Here is a 14,623-nt window from a genome sequence, read left to right as displayed (position 1 = left end):
TGTGAAGCTCATATTTTTTTGTGTTAGGGATAATTGTTATTATTGAAGAGATCTCATTTATCCATCTTGAAGCTAAATTATCCACTGATTATGTAAGTAGACGATTTACAGGCATTACTTGATTGATTGGAAGACAAAATAATAAAGACAATCTCAAACATTGTAACAGCAGTCAGCCTCAGCAGAAGGAAAACGGAGGATTTCTAAACCTGAGAAAGTGGAGTTGCACAGTGGTACCGTCATAAAGGTGGCGAGTTCAGATACTTAAAGGGATGAGCTGTTGTTGTTTTTTATTCATCAGTTGTGGTTAAAGTCAGGGTTCCCGTTTCACTTTATCGTGTGTTGTTGGTCACAGTCTGATTCTCTGCCCTCTTCAGCCCCTCCTCCTCCTCCTCTGTGCCGTTGCAGATATGTGCATCACCGTTGCTGATGGTAATATATTTCACGTTTTTTTCTTCTTCCTGCTCTGAGGATCCTCCACCAAAACATCGAGAGCACACGTTTAATATCCTGTTCCTCAGAAACCAGCAGAGCCAAACAAGCAGGGCAACGATCACAAATACAGCTGCCGTTATGGAGAAAGTGCTCCACGACCAGTCGGAGCACTCTGATGGCTGCAGAGGACAAGAAGACGGAGCAGAAATATTAGTTAGCAGTTTTAACTGGCGTCTGTTGTGACGTGGACTGTGAGGCTCTGCTAAAGCTTCCACTAAATTACAGGGACCTGGCTACCCTCATAACCTATATTAACTCATTCCTACAGTGTCTCCCCCCCCACCCCCACCCCCTGCCCCGCCTCGCCTTAGTAGATCTGTGCACCTGCATTGCACTACCCACTGTCATGCACTTTACAACCTTCTAGTAGCTCAGCAGTGACTAACTACATTTGTAGTCACTGTTGTCTGTGTGCTTGCTGATCTGGGCTGTTATCTGCACTGTGTGTCTCTGAATGTGGGATTTTGCATGCGGAAGAGTAACTGAGTGGACTTTTAATGCTTACTGTCAAATGTGAACCATTTAAATGCAGTCTGTGTTCTTACCCTCTCTGTGGTTGTAGGCTGGGATGTGGTGCTTGGTGGTGTTGGTGGTGTGGAGAAGTGTAGGCGGACAGCGGAGCGGTGTTTCTCCACTTTGTCGATGTCACAGTAATAAACTCCTCCGTCTCTTGCCTCGGCTCGCTTTATGATGAGGGACAGGTTTGCTCGTTGGTGCCAGTCTGATGGTATTGAGACCCGGCTTTCATCAAAGCCGTTCCCATATGTGGTTTTCCCCGACCGGACATCCAGCTCCAGCACCTTCTCTCCATCTCTCCTCCAGCGCACAGACTTCACCCACTGACCTGCTGTGATGGACCGGCACGGGAGGATGGCATCCTCGCCCTCGCGTACAAAAACATCAGAAGGTATGAATACCTGCAGCTGTGCAGTCTCTTCTTTCTTGTTGTTGCAGTCAAACTCGTAATAGCCTTCATCACTGATATCTGCACTTGTCAGTATCACAGAGTCGCTGCTTTGGAAAAACCTGTTAATATAACCTGGAGCCGGCTTCCAGCTGCCGTCGAGATCCCCGACTGAATGGAGGCTGTTGTCCTGCAGGCCACGTTTCAGCGTGCCTCTTCCTTTCATGCACTCCTCTGTGAGGGGAAACTTTACATCGTCTCCTGCAGCGGCTTGAATCAGTTTCCCAGAAACGCCCCTGATAAAAAGAGGAATGAGCACAAAGAAGGCAGAAAGTTTCATCTTGTCAGTGTGGCAGCAAAGTGAGCCGCACAGTAGCTGACTCGCTTTTTATCTGCTAATGCCTTACTTACGACAGCCTCTGTGCGCCGCCCTTCTTATGAGTCATTCATTAATGCTAGTGCCTGTGTGTGTGTGTGTTTGGGTTAGAATATGAAGGCGGTCTGGAGTTACGTCACACTGAAAGCATTTTTTTTTTTTTTTGCTGGGAGTTGATCAGTATTGCTGAACTATGAAATATTTTGTGTGCATTGTATTTTTTGCATACAGGTTTAACATAATAGCTTTAGTGTTTAGAATTGAGTATGAACTTATACGAAATGCAGCAAGATATTTTTTAAACAAGTTTTATTGATTATAAAATACACTAAATCGGATTCATCTTATCGGCAGATATCCAAATTTATGACATCAGTATCGGACATAAAAGAGTGGTATCGTGCCATCTCTATTCAAAACGTAGGCACCCGTGGCAATATCTCCATGAATCCCACACAGTGCAAATATTCCTGAAAGCAAAAGATGGCAACTTCAAAACCCCAATTCTAACCCGTGACTTCTCTCCGTGATGAGACATTCCTCTCCCGACTCCTGGTGACACAAAAACACACAAATACATAGCTCAGCAGGTAATCCACAATTGGAAGCAAGCGCTTTACTCATTCATACATATAAGTGAACAACAGGTTTAACTCAAGAATACTACACTGCCTGGGGCTCAGCCAAACTCTTAAACAGGTTGCTCCTGATGAGAGAAATCCACTACAGCTGGCTGCGGGTGACAAACGGCAGGTGTGGCTGCCTCCAGCTCGACCAAAGCAACGTTGTCAGGCCGTCACACTGATTTCTAGCTTGAAAGTAAAATTCTCCGATTTCTTTCTTAGATCAGTTTTTCCAAATTTCCACCTGACTGATTTTTGTTTTTACAAGCTTTTTTATTTATTTATGTACTTCAGATTTCAGGAGAAGAAGCAAAGAGACCTTCTAGAAGACACGAAAACTTGACACAAACATAATCAAACATTCAAGTCTCAGATATTTATTGGCAGAAAAGCTGATTTTATCTTATTAAACTTATAACCTACAGAAACAGTAAGTGCGGCCAAAGCAAGGAGTGAGATGCCAAAAACTACAAAGAGTGTATCACATCACAGGTCACACACAAATACAGCCAGGTTTAGCACAAGGGTGTGACAGATTCAGGTGACTTCATAACTCAGCCAGGTTCAAGACAGACACACACACACTCCCAGAGATAACGTGCTGAGAGTGAGAATGCAGACGGGGATGACAGAATTCATGTTGGTGTGACTTTCAAAAACTTTTCAAGAACTTTTTTTTGCTCAGCTAATATGTATTCCCAGCCTGATGATCATAGTTTTATTCAAATCAAATTATTCAAATGTTATTAATCGCTTTTCCTGAAATAATGATTCAGATTTAAAAGTTTTTAAAGTCCCACTGAAGAGTAACCACAGAATATATGAGATAAATGTCAGACCTAATGGTCTAGGAACCCTAAAAAAACAAAACAAAAGTGAATTACTCTTTTTTTAAGCTTATCGCTGTATGTTTGCTTCACAAACAACATGTTTGTTTGCTAGCATCAGTTTTTATTTTTGGTAATAAAGAATAAAATCCAATCCTCTTCCGACCAGGTCGCTGCCAGTACTACCTAGCCTGGCCTGTCTCCCCAATGTGATGTTTGTGTATTGTATGTACGTCTATCTTAATTGCCCCTTGGGGATAAATAAAGTCTCTCTGACTGTCTGACCTCGCATCCACCTTTTTATTTCCTGTTTTGGTTTGGTCCAAGGTGCACGCGCGCTTAGCCAGCTGATGATGGTAGGATGGCTCCGTGAAAAATGAAGTCAGGGTTTCAAAGAAGGTAAGCAACACTGATGGAAATCAAACTTATAGTTGGAGTATTAGTTACCTTTATTTCTAACAGGAAACATTGTGTTAGTGTTGTTTTAGCCAAACAATATCTCCAAAAGTTGATTCTGTTCATCTTTATAAAACGCTACGTCCAGATGAACAGAATCAACTTTTGGAGATTTACTTACCTGGATGATTGAGCATGCATCAGGAAATAAAACAACATGTAAAATCTGAGGTGCTGCTACACTGTGCGGTACCACAAGCCCCTCAAAATATGATTGGCCCCCTTCAGGCATGAACAGAACCAGCTGTGGGATGTAACTGAGTACATTTACTCAAATACTTCATTATTTATTATTTACAGGTAAAGTGATGTACCCATTAATATGTATAATAACAGCTTGGTGGTGAGTTTAGCCACAGAACATGAAGTGCAGATTTGGTCAGATATAACCAACCTTGCTTCCTTTCATCAGCTGCTGTGACAAAATCTAAAACCTCAGATAAAAATAACAGGTATCACAGCTCATCTCACAGTTACTGTGTATCTGCTAATGAGAGGCTGAGGTGGAGAGGGCTAAATGTGGCTCATTAGCTGCTTTGCACAGTGCAAACCCTTCATCTGTAATTCTGCATCACATGTGTCAGTTCCATGTCAATAATACTAAGAAGATTGAAGATCTTTTAGTGAATCAGTAAGCTGCAGTAACAGTCATGTTAAATAAATCTTTGTCTCAATCACAGTGATTATTCTGTTCCCTTTGTTGTGGGATTTTGTAAAGCGAGTCTGAAGTCCAGTTTTTATTTTCAAGGTCATCAACTATTCAGAGACACGTTCACTGAGTTCAGGTGATAAAAGGGACTATGTGACAGGCTGCCAGATCATAGCTACTGATGGTTTTCTCATACACAGCTGGTGCTAAACTGGGATTTACCTCATCGGTTATGTCAAGACTTGTTCTTTTTTTTAAATCACTGTTTGTAGTGAAGACAAACAGTGGGAATGCACACAGTTTAAAAGGAACAATCACAGCACCTTCTCAGCACTCCCACAGAAAGTCCACCATCTAATGTTTTAAGGTGTAGGGATTTTTGTTTGTTTTATTTTATGCATTTTTACATTGTCGAAAGAAAACTATCAACCAGTGAGCGTTTAGTGTTTGCTGTGCAGATGATTGTCCACAAAAACAACCAAACGTGGCCTTACTGTCACAAACAGTAGGGTTGTCCGAAAGTCTCCTTATATTTCAATCGCATCGCTATAAGTGCAACGTTAATTTCTGCCGATAAGTTGCACTTTGTTCTTACTGTTTGCTGCGGTGATGACGTCACATGCTTTTACGACGGTCCTGCCGTATCACGAGTCGGAGGAGCACTAGGCATGTTTTTCTTCATGAGTGTGGGGGAATAGCGATCTCCAGCCGTGTGCGTTCCTGTGCAAATGTGAGTCAAAATCCCTCCAGTTCTACGAGTCTATTTCCACTTATAGCACGGGTTGTACTTTGACGTTAATTACAGGGGGGTTTATGCTAGGAGATTTATCGAGATTGGTAGAGGCATGTGACTTACCACCGTAGCATTTGTTGCGGGTTGGATCTGTGTACCGCAGTTGTGTTATTTAGCCACTAGAGGGCACTGAAGACCATGTAATTGCTGACCTTTCCTAATTTGGGGGCATTAGGTCTTTTCTGTTGTCTGAGATATGCAGATATTCTTGTTTCCTGCCTGTTCAAATGGGATTGTGGGACTTTCTTATGTCAGAGCATTCAGCTGATTATTTGTGTTACAGTTCATTATATTGGCATGATGTTGGGAAGTGACGATTGTTATATTTACATGTGAAAATTGTTTCTCCTTGTTTCTTGTTATTCAGAACCACACGTCTGTCCACCCCTCCCACATTTGTTAAGTATGCCCACTGCTGTACTGTTGAGCTGCTGTTGACTTCCATTAAAGTATATCCGGACATCACTCTCTGTGCCCCACTCTCTGACCGGAGTTTAAGTCCTGAGGGAGCTATCATCCCAGCATCCCAGAGATAACTCTCTAACAAGGGTACTAAACAGTTTAAGCACTGGTTTAGTAACCTCAATGAGACTCCAGAACTTTGCCCTCGTAGTTGTGTTTCTGATGATTCATTTTCGTAAAGTGTTTTTCTTTCTTTCTCTGATATCATCATAGTTCTGCTTGGGCTGCTTCAGGCAGAAGCATATGAGTGGCTACATGTTTGAACTTGGCTGGGCGATATTGTGAAATGTGACATGTTGGTTTTAATGAGGTTTTCTGGATGTCGCTTTAATTAACATCATTGAAGAAGGTTACCCCTGATCTGTTAATATCTGTGATTTTCTCCTGTTTGACTTTATACACACACAAGTGTTTTCCCCCCAGTGTGCCGTTGTCTAAGCAGCAGGGCCTTGAATGTGGACAAACAGGTTAGATTTTTTTTTTATCTTTGCAAAGAACAAAGCCAAGATATGAGCACTGTCACACACAGCAGGCCAGAAACATGCAGCTGAGGAATGAAGAAGGACAAAGAGTCAAAAGATGGCAAAGGAGTGCCACTTAAAGAGAAAACCCCTCACAGACAAATCAGAGATATAAGAAATGCAGAGAGAATCAGAAAGTTTCCCAGCATCTTCACCTTCAACCTGTTTGGCTTCAGGACTGACAGTAACGTCACAGCCTGACTCACTGTGGAGTGGACTGCTGCTGTAGTGACAGAAGAAACGAGCATCCCAGCGTTGTAAGAAATCTATTTATTCACTTACATGCATACAAATAAATGCTAATGATGTAAACAGAAAATGACAGAAGTTTAAATAAAAACAGTAAATTAAAGCTTTAATCAGAAATCCTCGTTGGTCATCAGCACAACAAACCACTGATTGAAAGACACTTTTCTTTTGACAACGTAAATATTCATAAAATAAAAAATACAATTTAAAGTATTTGTAGCTGTTGCATTGCAGTCACATAATTACATTTCAAGTTCAAAATTAGGTATTTAAACTGGTTTCATGTTGTGTTGTCGCCACCTACTGGTGGACTTAAGAGTTGTGCTTATGGCACGCATGCTTTTGGCGGGTGTTCAATTAACCCTTGTGTTGTCCTTGGGTCATTTTTGTCCTCTAAAGAAATCTTTTGCTATCAAAAATGTGTTGTTTTTTTTTCATCAAATGGTCTGAAAATAACAGAAGTTATTCATTACTATGCTATGCATGATTGGAATAAGTTTTAAGTAATTTGATTTATTTATGGGGTTTTTATTGGATTTTATAACAACTGTGGACAAAAATGACCCCAAAGTACAAAGTGTTGCAAAGGGTCATATTTTCACACCATACTGCTTTCAAACATCTTTGATCTTGGATCACTGATGTGTGGGGTCAAGCACTGGTCATAACAACCACAACAACAACAGGCAGCACAATGAGGAGAAAGGTGCTCTATATTCAATGGAATTTTATTTATACAGCACCAAATCACAACAACAGTCGCATCAAGGTGCTTTGTACTGTAAGGGAGACCCTACAATAATACATACACACATAGCTGGACTGCCCGGTATGCCCGATGGTGATTTTTCGTATTAATGGGCCGATGGGTTTTGTATTGCTGTTTTTTTTTTTTCGTTTTTTTCCCGTGACGGTATAAACACTGAAAGGTGGTGGATTGGCCAGATGCTGGGAGATGTGTAAAAATAACTCAGTTGTTTGGTGGTGGCTATTGCGGAGCTTCCACAGATTCAGTAACATTAGCAAGTAGTGGAGGCCAGCAGATGCAACACGCTGGCAGGTAGATGACGGAAAGGCAGGAGGAGCAGAGACCCGAGACAGTGAACTGAACTTCAGGTACGAAGTTACGACTGCAGTCTATCTGGGTCAGATATAAACCAAGTTTAGGTGGAGTTTATTTTCGTTATGCTGACTTTTTACAGTCAGTTACAATAACTGGTACTGTGTGCTAGCTAGCATGACAGAGTTTATATACTGCTGGGCGGGTGCTATGATGTTACTGATGTTGAACTTGTTTTATCTTATTTTATTTATAAGGTTAGTTATTAGAGTTTCCAACCGTCCCGTAAAAACCGGAATCATCTCGTATTCAGAGAAAATATTGAGCGTTTGGTATTGAGGTGAAAAGGAACACAGTTTGTCCCGGACTTCAGCTACAATGGAAAAAGACACAAAGCTGGATTTATTCTGTGTCTTTGCTGCACAGCTGCCTCTTCTTCTCTCATTCTCCCCCCTCCCTCTCCTGTTTCTACTTCAATCATGAAACTCAATGATCAGCTGATTGGCTTTTCTCTCTTGTTTGTTTATCGTCCACTTTGCGCCAGAACGGGGAAACCGGCGGATGTCGTGCTAAACAGCAGCACGTTTAAGCTTGATCAGCTGTTGTTAGAATTTATTTAATATTAATTTCTAGTATCAGCTGATGTTTGCTGGAGCCACAGCTGTAAAGCTGCTGGTCATGATATCGGTTTGGATATGTTATGAGAGGGAAACATGAAGATGAAACCAGGAGATGTCCTTACTGAATCATCAGAGCTGTGATGGAGAAACAGGTTTACCTTTTAGGTGACATGAATGAGTTGAAGGGAAGTTATGAACTGTTTCTGAGAGACAAATAACACCAGGATCCTTTTCTAAGTAGCTGACAGCTGGTAACTGTGCAGGGGCGGGTCTAGCAAAGCGTTGCCAGGGACCCAGGTAGAGCATTAACAGGGAGAGGTGGGCACAAAGAAATACTTTCTTATTTTCATTTAAAATGTCTCGCTTTTAACAAATAATTATCTGAATCTTACAACAAACGTTTTCATCTGATGTAAAATGTATAGAAATCCATTATTGTACATAGTAATTTTTTTCAGGGTCCCATCATAATTTCTTCAGAAGTAGCTAAGTACTGTATATGATGCCAGTATTTTCCCACATTTTCTAGATTCTGTACCAGTACTGTGTGTAAAATGCCATCAAAAAGTCAATTAAGTTTTATTCTTTCTCATCTGTCTTTCTGTCTCCTTTCACTTATTAAAGGTTGCCATGTTAGAAAAAATATTTTGCCCTGCCATGCTGTTTATTGATGTGGCAAATGAATGGTTTATGAAAATATATCTAAATCTGTCATCAGTAATCAGTAATGATCATGTCTCACCTCTAGTCTTCTCTGTCTTAATTTCAGGTTTTCACCATGTGTTGTAGATAGTTCAGGAGGTTAACTCGACCAAGCAGTCTACTTTCGGGTACTGTTTAGAATACCAGAATAGGGAGGGTGGTGTAGGTTTAAGTTTATTAGACCGATACATATATACCAACAAGACAGTGTACATCACTGTGACAACAGCATTTGTTTTCATTCAAAGGATTTATGGTTTTTCCTATAATACCTGGTGGGCCGGTCTCTAGTCAAAATGCCCGGGCCGATTTTTTGTCCCAGTCCAGCCCTGCATACACAGAAAGTATGCTCACAAGCCTCCATTGCACTAGAGATTTGCATACTTTGATGAGCATACTTTTTTTTACCATGTTGTGCAAAGCAATGACCAGTAGGACAAAGCATATATTGTCCTCTAGTATAATGAGGAGGGAGAATCAATGTTCAGGAAGATCCAGGGTTAGAAGATATAGAAAATATTGCCAATATTTAGAGCACATGCTACCCTTTCTCTGAAAAAGCACATCACCCACCCACAGAAGTGGAAGAAGGCTATGAAGTGAAGAAAAGTGATGAAGAATCTGAACTATGTTCAAGTAGGTTCTCAGGCATCCAGGACATGGTAGTCTGAGGAGCTTGGAAAGAAAGTGACTGGGCTTCTTGAAGTTTCTTGAATTTTCAGAATGTGAAACTGAAATAGAAGATGTGTCAGAGGACTACACATCTTCCATTTCAATTATGATGAAGACAAAGAATCAAGCAAGAAAGAGGAGTCAGCTGAGACAGAGGAATATTTGCAGTAATGTGAGGAAACATTGATCTGGTCTTCTATCCTTCCCAGTGACAGACGATGCATGACTCTCTCATGTGCCTCAGAGAAAGACAATCTACCACAGTCCAAGCACATATGCCAGGTCCCATACTCCTTCAGTTGCTTTTCTACTCGAGCACTGAAAGCATTACACACAGTGTATTCTGCTTGTTTTATGCTTTTTAACGTTCACATGCCAATGGATGCATCAGAGACCAAGTTGGGGTTCAGTAACTTGCCCAAGGACACCTTGGTAAGAACTCCAGACTAGATCACACAGAGATTGAACCAACAACCATCCAATTAGCAGATGACCTGCTCTACAGCCAACTCAATGACAAAAAAGGAGGGACAACGAGAGAGGAAGAAAAATGGACCGAATGCAGCTGTAGGCATATGTGGGTGTGTTGATTCTTACTGCCGCGCATCCAGTAGAGTCGCTACGGCCAGTTTATGACATCCTGAGTCTGGTAGAGAAGTTTTAAAGGTGACACAAGATTAATCATAGAAGCACAAAAAGGATATAATTTCTTGATAAAGACACAATAGATAATCATCGTTCATGACACAAACGTGCTCCCATTTGAGGTGTATGGAACAAGTGGATGTTTCTCCTGCTGTTGATGTAAGATCCTGGTACTGATGTGACTGTATGAGCACCAAGTCCCCTTCAGAGGACTCTGTCCATTCCAACAGAACATCCCAAGTAAACCAGGGAACTATGAGATAAAAACATGGGCAGTATGTGATGCAGGTCCAGCTGTACATGGAACATGCTCGTGTACGATGGCAAACCGTCTGGCCTGCAGTCAGGACACGCGAGTTGTCCCTAACATTGCAGGTTTCCAAAAGAAAACAATCACCTTTAACAACTTGTTTACTGTATATGACCCTTGGCCTGCAACTGCAGAAAAGAAAGCTGTCCATGATGGGACCAGTGCAGAGGAATAAACATGAGCTTCCTCCTGCACTTGTGTCAAATATGGACACGCCTTTGTTCTCATGAAAGTTTGCCTTCACTAAGACCCATGCCCTGGTGTTCCTACCACGCCAAAATATAGAAAACTGTCAGGTAATGAGTTGGAATAAAGTTGAATAAAACCTTGAAACACAGAGATGGATGATATTTTATACTTGTTGCTTTATAAACAGTCAAAGCAAACGGGGTCATTTTTGAGCCCAGAGGACAACAGATGTGATTATTTGCTGCCAGTAAAAAACTTGAAGTAGATTAAAAACAGCTTTCTAAATTAACTTTGACATAAACCCGTCTGTGATCATCTGTTAAAGCAACTGACTCTGGTTGTGAAACGATCCCCACGATAACTGATGATTTAATTAATTTTTTACCCGAAAACAAAGAAAAAATTCATTTTTATGAGGTTTTTATCAGACTTAAATTTGAAATGGAATAAAACCATTGTGTCAAAATGTTTGAATTAAGTTTTAATTAAAAGTGGGGGGGGAAATCCACTTCATATTAATTAAGTATCAATCAAACCAGATGGGGACATTTTTTGACCCCTGAGGACCACAGGTGTGATTATGTGCTGCCATTTAAAACATTTAAATGGTTCCAAAAAGAAAACTTTCTCACTAAAGTTCAACATACAGCACTCTGCACTTAGACAAATACTCAAAATTATCTAAACAATTAAATATTTTATTGTCTCATTTTATTTTTGCTCAAAAACAGAGTGTACTTTATGTAAACAAGGTCTGGTGGCCCTAGAATGTATAATGTAGGCTAAATTTTGTGTCAATGTGTTGGTCTTAAGTAAAACTAAGATGTAACACTGAATTGATTGACAATTTACACTTTATATTTTAAAAAACACTCAAATGAAGTGGGGACATTTTTGACCCCTGAGGACCACAGGTGTATGGAAATCGGGAGGACATTATGAGGGTTAAGCACATATTCCACCAGAGACTGAGGACTCCGTGTATAAAACGAAAATATGAACATTGTTTATCTGTGTTTTCATTTTGTATTTCACCGTAGTTTTTCACAGTGTTTGCTGGTGAAAAAAAGATTAAAATACTGGACAAACTCCGTGTTGGTGCGCAGCGACATCCCGGGACTGAGGCTGTATTTGGCTAAGTTTTCCCTCTTCTTCACTCTCACAGTTTCCAGGAAGAACAAACGAGTCTCCTAACATCACTTTCACATATAGTATACTCCCCTCACTAAGAACACTCATGGGCTGATGATTTTTTATTTTATTTATTTTTTTGGTAACGTATGTAGCCTGGGAAATGGTTAGCCACACAGGACACAATTACTGGGGTTCTTAATGTGCAGTTTTATTGTCAATGACAACTAAATAAACAATATAATGTCCTTTGACCTTTACTTTTGTCAAACAGCGGCCATATGACTTGTACTGAACATCAACAGCACGAGAGGTAACGTGGCGAAGTAACAGAATAACCGACTAAACAAAGATGCGCCAATACAATACGAGGAATAAAGGAAATGAAATGAAATACAAAACACAAAAATACGGCAGTGGCCTCTGTCTGTGCAGAACAAAATACAAAGAGCTAAATCACACAAGGCTCCTTTAAAAAATGTGGAAGTCTTACATACATTTTTATAAACACTTACATTCCACAGAAATCTCAGCTCACTTGCAATACTGGAGCACACAGACGATCTCGCAACTTATCCCTTGCATGGAGAAAATGGCCGCTCCACGCTGCACATACAGGTCCTTTGCATCATACATTTAAGAAATACATCATCTTGTTAAAATACTGACGTTTTACCACTGCACTACAATTATACCAATATGTTTCAATGAGTTATGTGCATATTTAACAATTCCTTACCAACAATTTAACTCCTTCACAACATTCCCGTTCCACATCCACAACAAAAAAGCAAACAGGAAGTCCGAAGATGCATTTCTTGTTAAGTTTTTTTTGGAAAACTGCAGTTAACCCTTAAGCACTGCCACCTCCCAGTGACCACAATATGCAACTACACCAACCTATAAAATTAACAGCTTCAAGTGCACACAACATGCAGATAACAAAAGAAATAGCACAAGCAATAACATTAAATTACCCAATAACATTCTTGTCTTACCATACATGGAAACAAAGAAACAACGTTTTAAGACCCCTTTTTGAACCTTAAATGGAAAATATTATTATTAATTTACCACTCGGCTACAGGTATAAACAATGAGAGGTGGTGGATTGGCCACATGCTGACCGGTGTGTAAAAATAACCCAGTTGTTTGGTGGTGGCTATCGTGGCGCTTCCACAGATTCGGTAACATTAGCAAGTGGTGGAGGCCAGCAGGTGGATGAGAGAAAGTGGAGGCAGGAGAAGGAGAGACCTAGGGTTGCCAGCCATCCCTTGAAAAACGGAATCGTCCCGTATTTAGAAACAAAAGTACACAGCTACAAAGGCAGACTAGCAGCACACTGCACAGAGTGGTGCATTCAAGGAGCGTCAGCATAGATATGGTGAGTTTAATGACGTAGGACATATCAATTTCCAGAGCGCAAACACTATCTATAAACAAACCACAACACTTCAACCAAGAAAATAACGTGTAAACAGTGGGCTTTCTAACTCCGCCCGATGCTCTGATGCGACCTGAGTGCTCACACTGTGCCTCCATAATATGAAGATTGTAACAGAAATTCTGTCGCTCGCTCTCCCTCTGTGTCTGTCTTTCACTCACACAGACACGCACACCGCCACCATCAACTTTGCTAAATCAAAAACATTGATCAGGCAGCTGTGATAGAGCAGCAGTGTAAATCCAACTATTTTCACAGTTGTTGTGGTCGTGATAATTTTGTGAGGCCACACCGAAAAGGCTCAGATGAGCTTTCCAAAGTTCTACAAGTTGTGCCTCCATCACTAGTGTCCAGATCACACACTGCACAGCTGTGCTGCTCCGTCTTTTCCACCGACGTTTACGTGTTTGCGCGTGAGCAGTGTGAGCGGCTGCGGTGACACCCTCACGAGCGATTGATGATCGGGAGCTGGTCATGAGGTGTTAATCACTTCTCGTTACCCCACGTATACTACACGATGCACGATGAAGGCCAAAATCGTGCCAATCACCAAATCGGTTGCACGACTCAAAAATCGGCTCAAAATGTGCCAAAAACCGCACAGTGTAAGCCCAGCGTTTGTTCCCCTCAGAGAAAGAAAAAAAAAAGGCTGCAAAAGTACAAGGAGGAATGGGAAAAGGACTACTGACTATGGGTCTGAGTGGGACAGCTTTCTTGTGGATTTTAGTCTTGCCTTCAAGACTTTGAAAAGGACAAAATCATTGACCGCCTTACATATCACCGCCTTTACCCAGGGGATGCCATACCCTGCATTTACAGACTTCCTAAAATCCACAAGGAAGCTGTCCCACTCAGACCCATAGTCAGTAGCATAAACTCAGCCACTTATAGCATTGCAAAACACCTTGCTACCATCCTTGCTCCTCTCATGGGGAACACCCCACACCACATCAAGAACTCCACCAACTTCACTGACAAGGTCCAGAAACTTACCCTGGATCCAGATGAAACCATGGTGTCCTTTGATGTAGTCTCTCTCTTCACTTGCATACCCACCACGGAGGCAGTGGAGACTGTCAGAAAACGACTACAAGAAGACAGCTCCTTGGAAGACAGGACCAACTTCACACCCGATCAGATTTGCACACTGTTAGACCTCTGCCTTACCACAACATACTTCAAATACAACGAAGGCTTCTACAGACAAAAACATGGCTGTGCCATGGGCTCCCCCGTGTCACCTATTGTAGCCAACCTTTACATGGAAGAAGTGGAAAGGAAGGCTCTTGGCTCTTTCAAAGGAAGAGTACCCAGCCACTGGTACAGATATGTAGACGACACCTGGGTCAAAATCAAGACACAAGAAGTGGAATCCTTCACTGCGCACATTAATGCTGTGGATAAAAACATCAAGTTCACCAGGGAAGACACAAAGGATAACTGTTTGCCTTTCCTGGACTGTGCTGTGCACATTGAAGAGAATGGCAACCTCAAC

General features: G+C 41.3%; 1 protein-coding gene across 1 annotated transcript; it reads right to left on the bottom strand.

The window, feature by feature from the left end:
• Positions 1–332: 332 nt before the first annotated feature.
• Positions 333–1,886, bottom strand: LOC146390546 (uncharacterized). The gene is made up of 2 exons (XM_084921871.1): positions 1,041–1,886; positions 333–614 (listed from the first exon to the last, which is right to left on the bottom strand). The coding sequence occupies exons 1-2, from the start codon at positions 1,737–1,739 to the stop codon at positions 333–335; spliced, it is 981 nt and encodes a 326-aa protein (XP_084777997.1). The 5' UTR covers positions 1,740–1,886.
• Between the last annotated feature and the right edge of the window lie 12,737 nt (positions 1,887–14,623).

The sequence above is a fragment of the Perissodus microlepis genome, chromosome 3 (assembly GCF_051167445.1).
Source record: "Perissodus microlepis isolate ML-2025 ecotype Zambia chromosome 3, ASM5116744v1, whole genome shotgun sequence".
NCBI lineage: Eukaryota > Metazoa > Chordata > Actinopteri > Cichliformes > Cichlidae > Perissodus > Perissodus microlepis.
The sequence above is the reverse complement of the archived record's forward strand: the minus strand, read 5'-3'. Positions and strand labels throughout refer to the sequence as shown.

Coding starts and splice junctions, on each gene's coding strand:
- LOC146390546 (XM_084921871.1), bottom strand. CDS start 1,739: ATGAAACTTTCTGCCTTCTTTGTGCTCATTCCTCTTTTTATCAGGGGC. Junction 615..1,040: donor AGCCTACAACCACAGAGAGG/GTAAGAACACAG, acceptor TGTCCTCTGCAG/CCATCAGAGTGCTCCGACTG.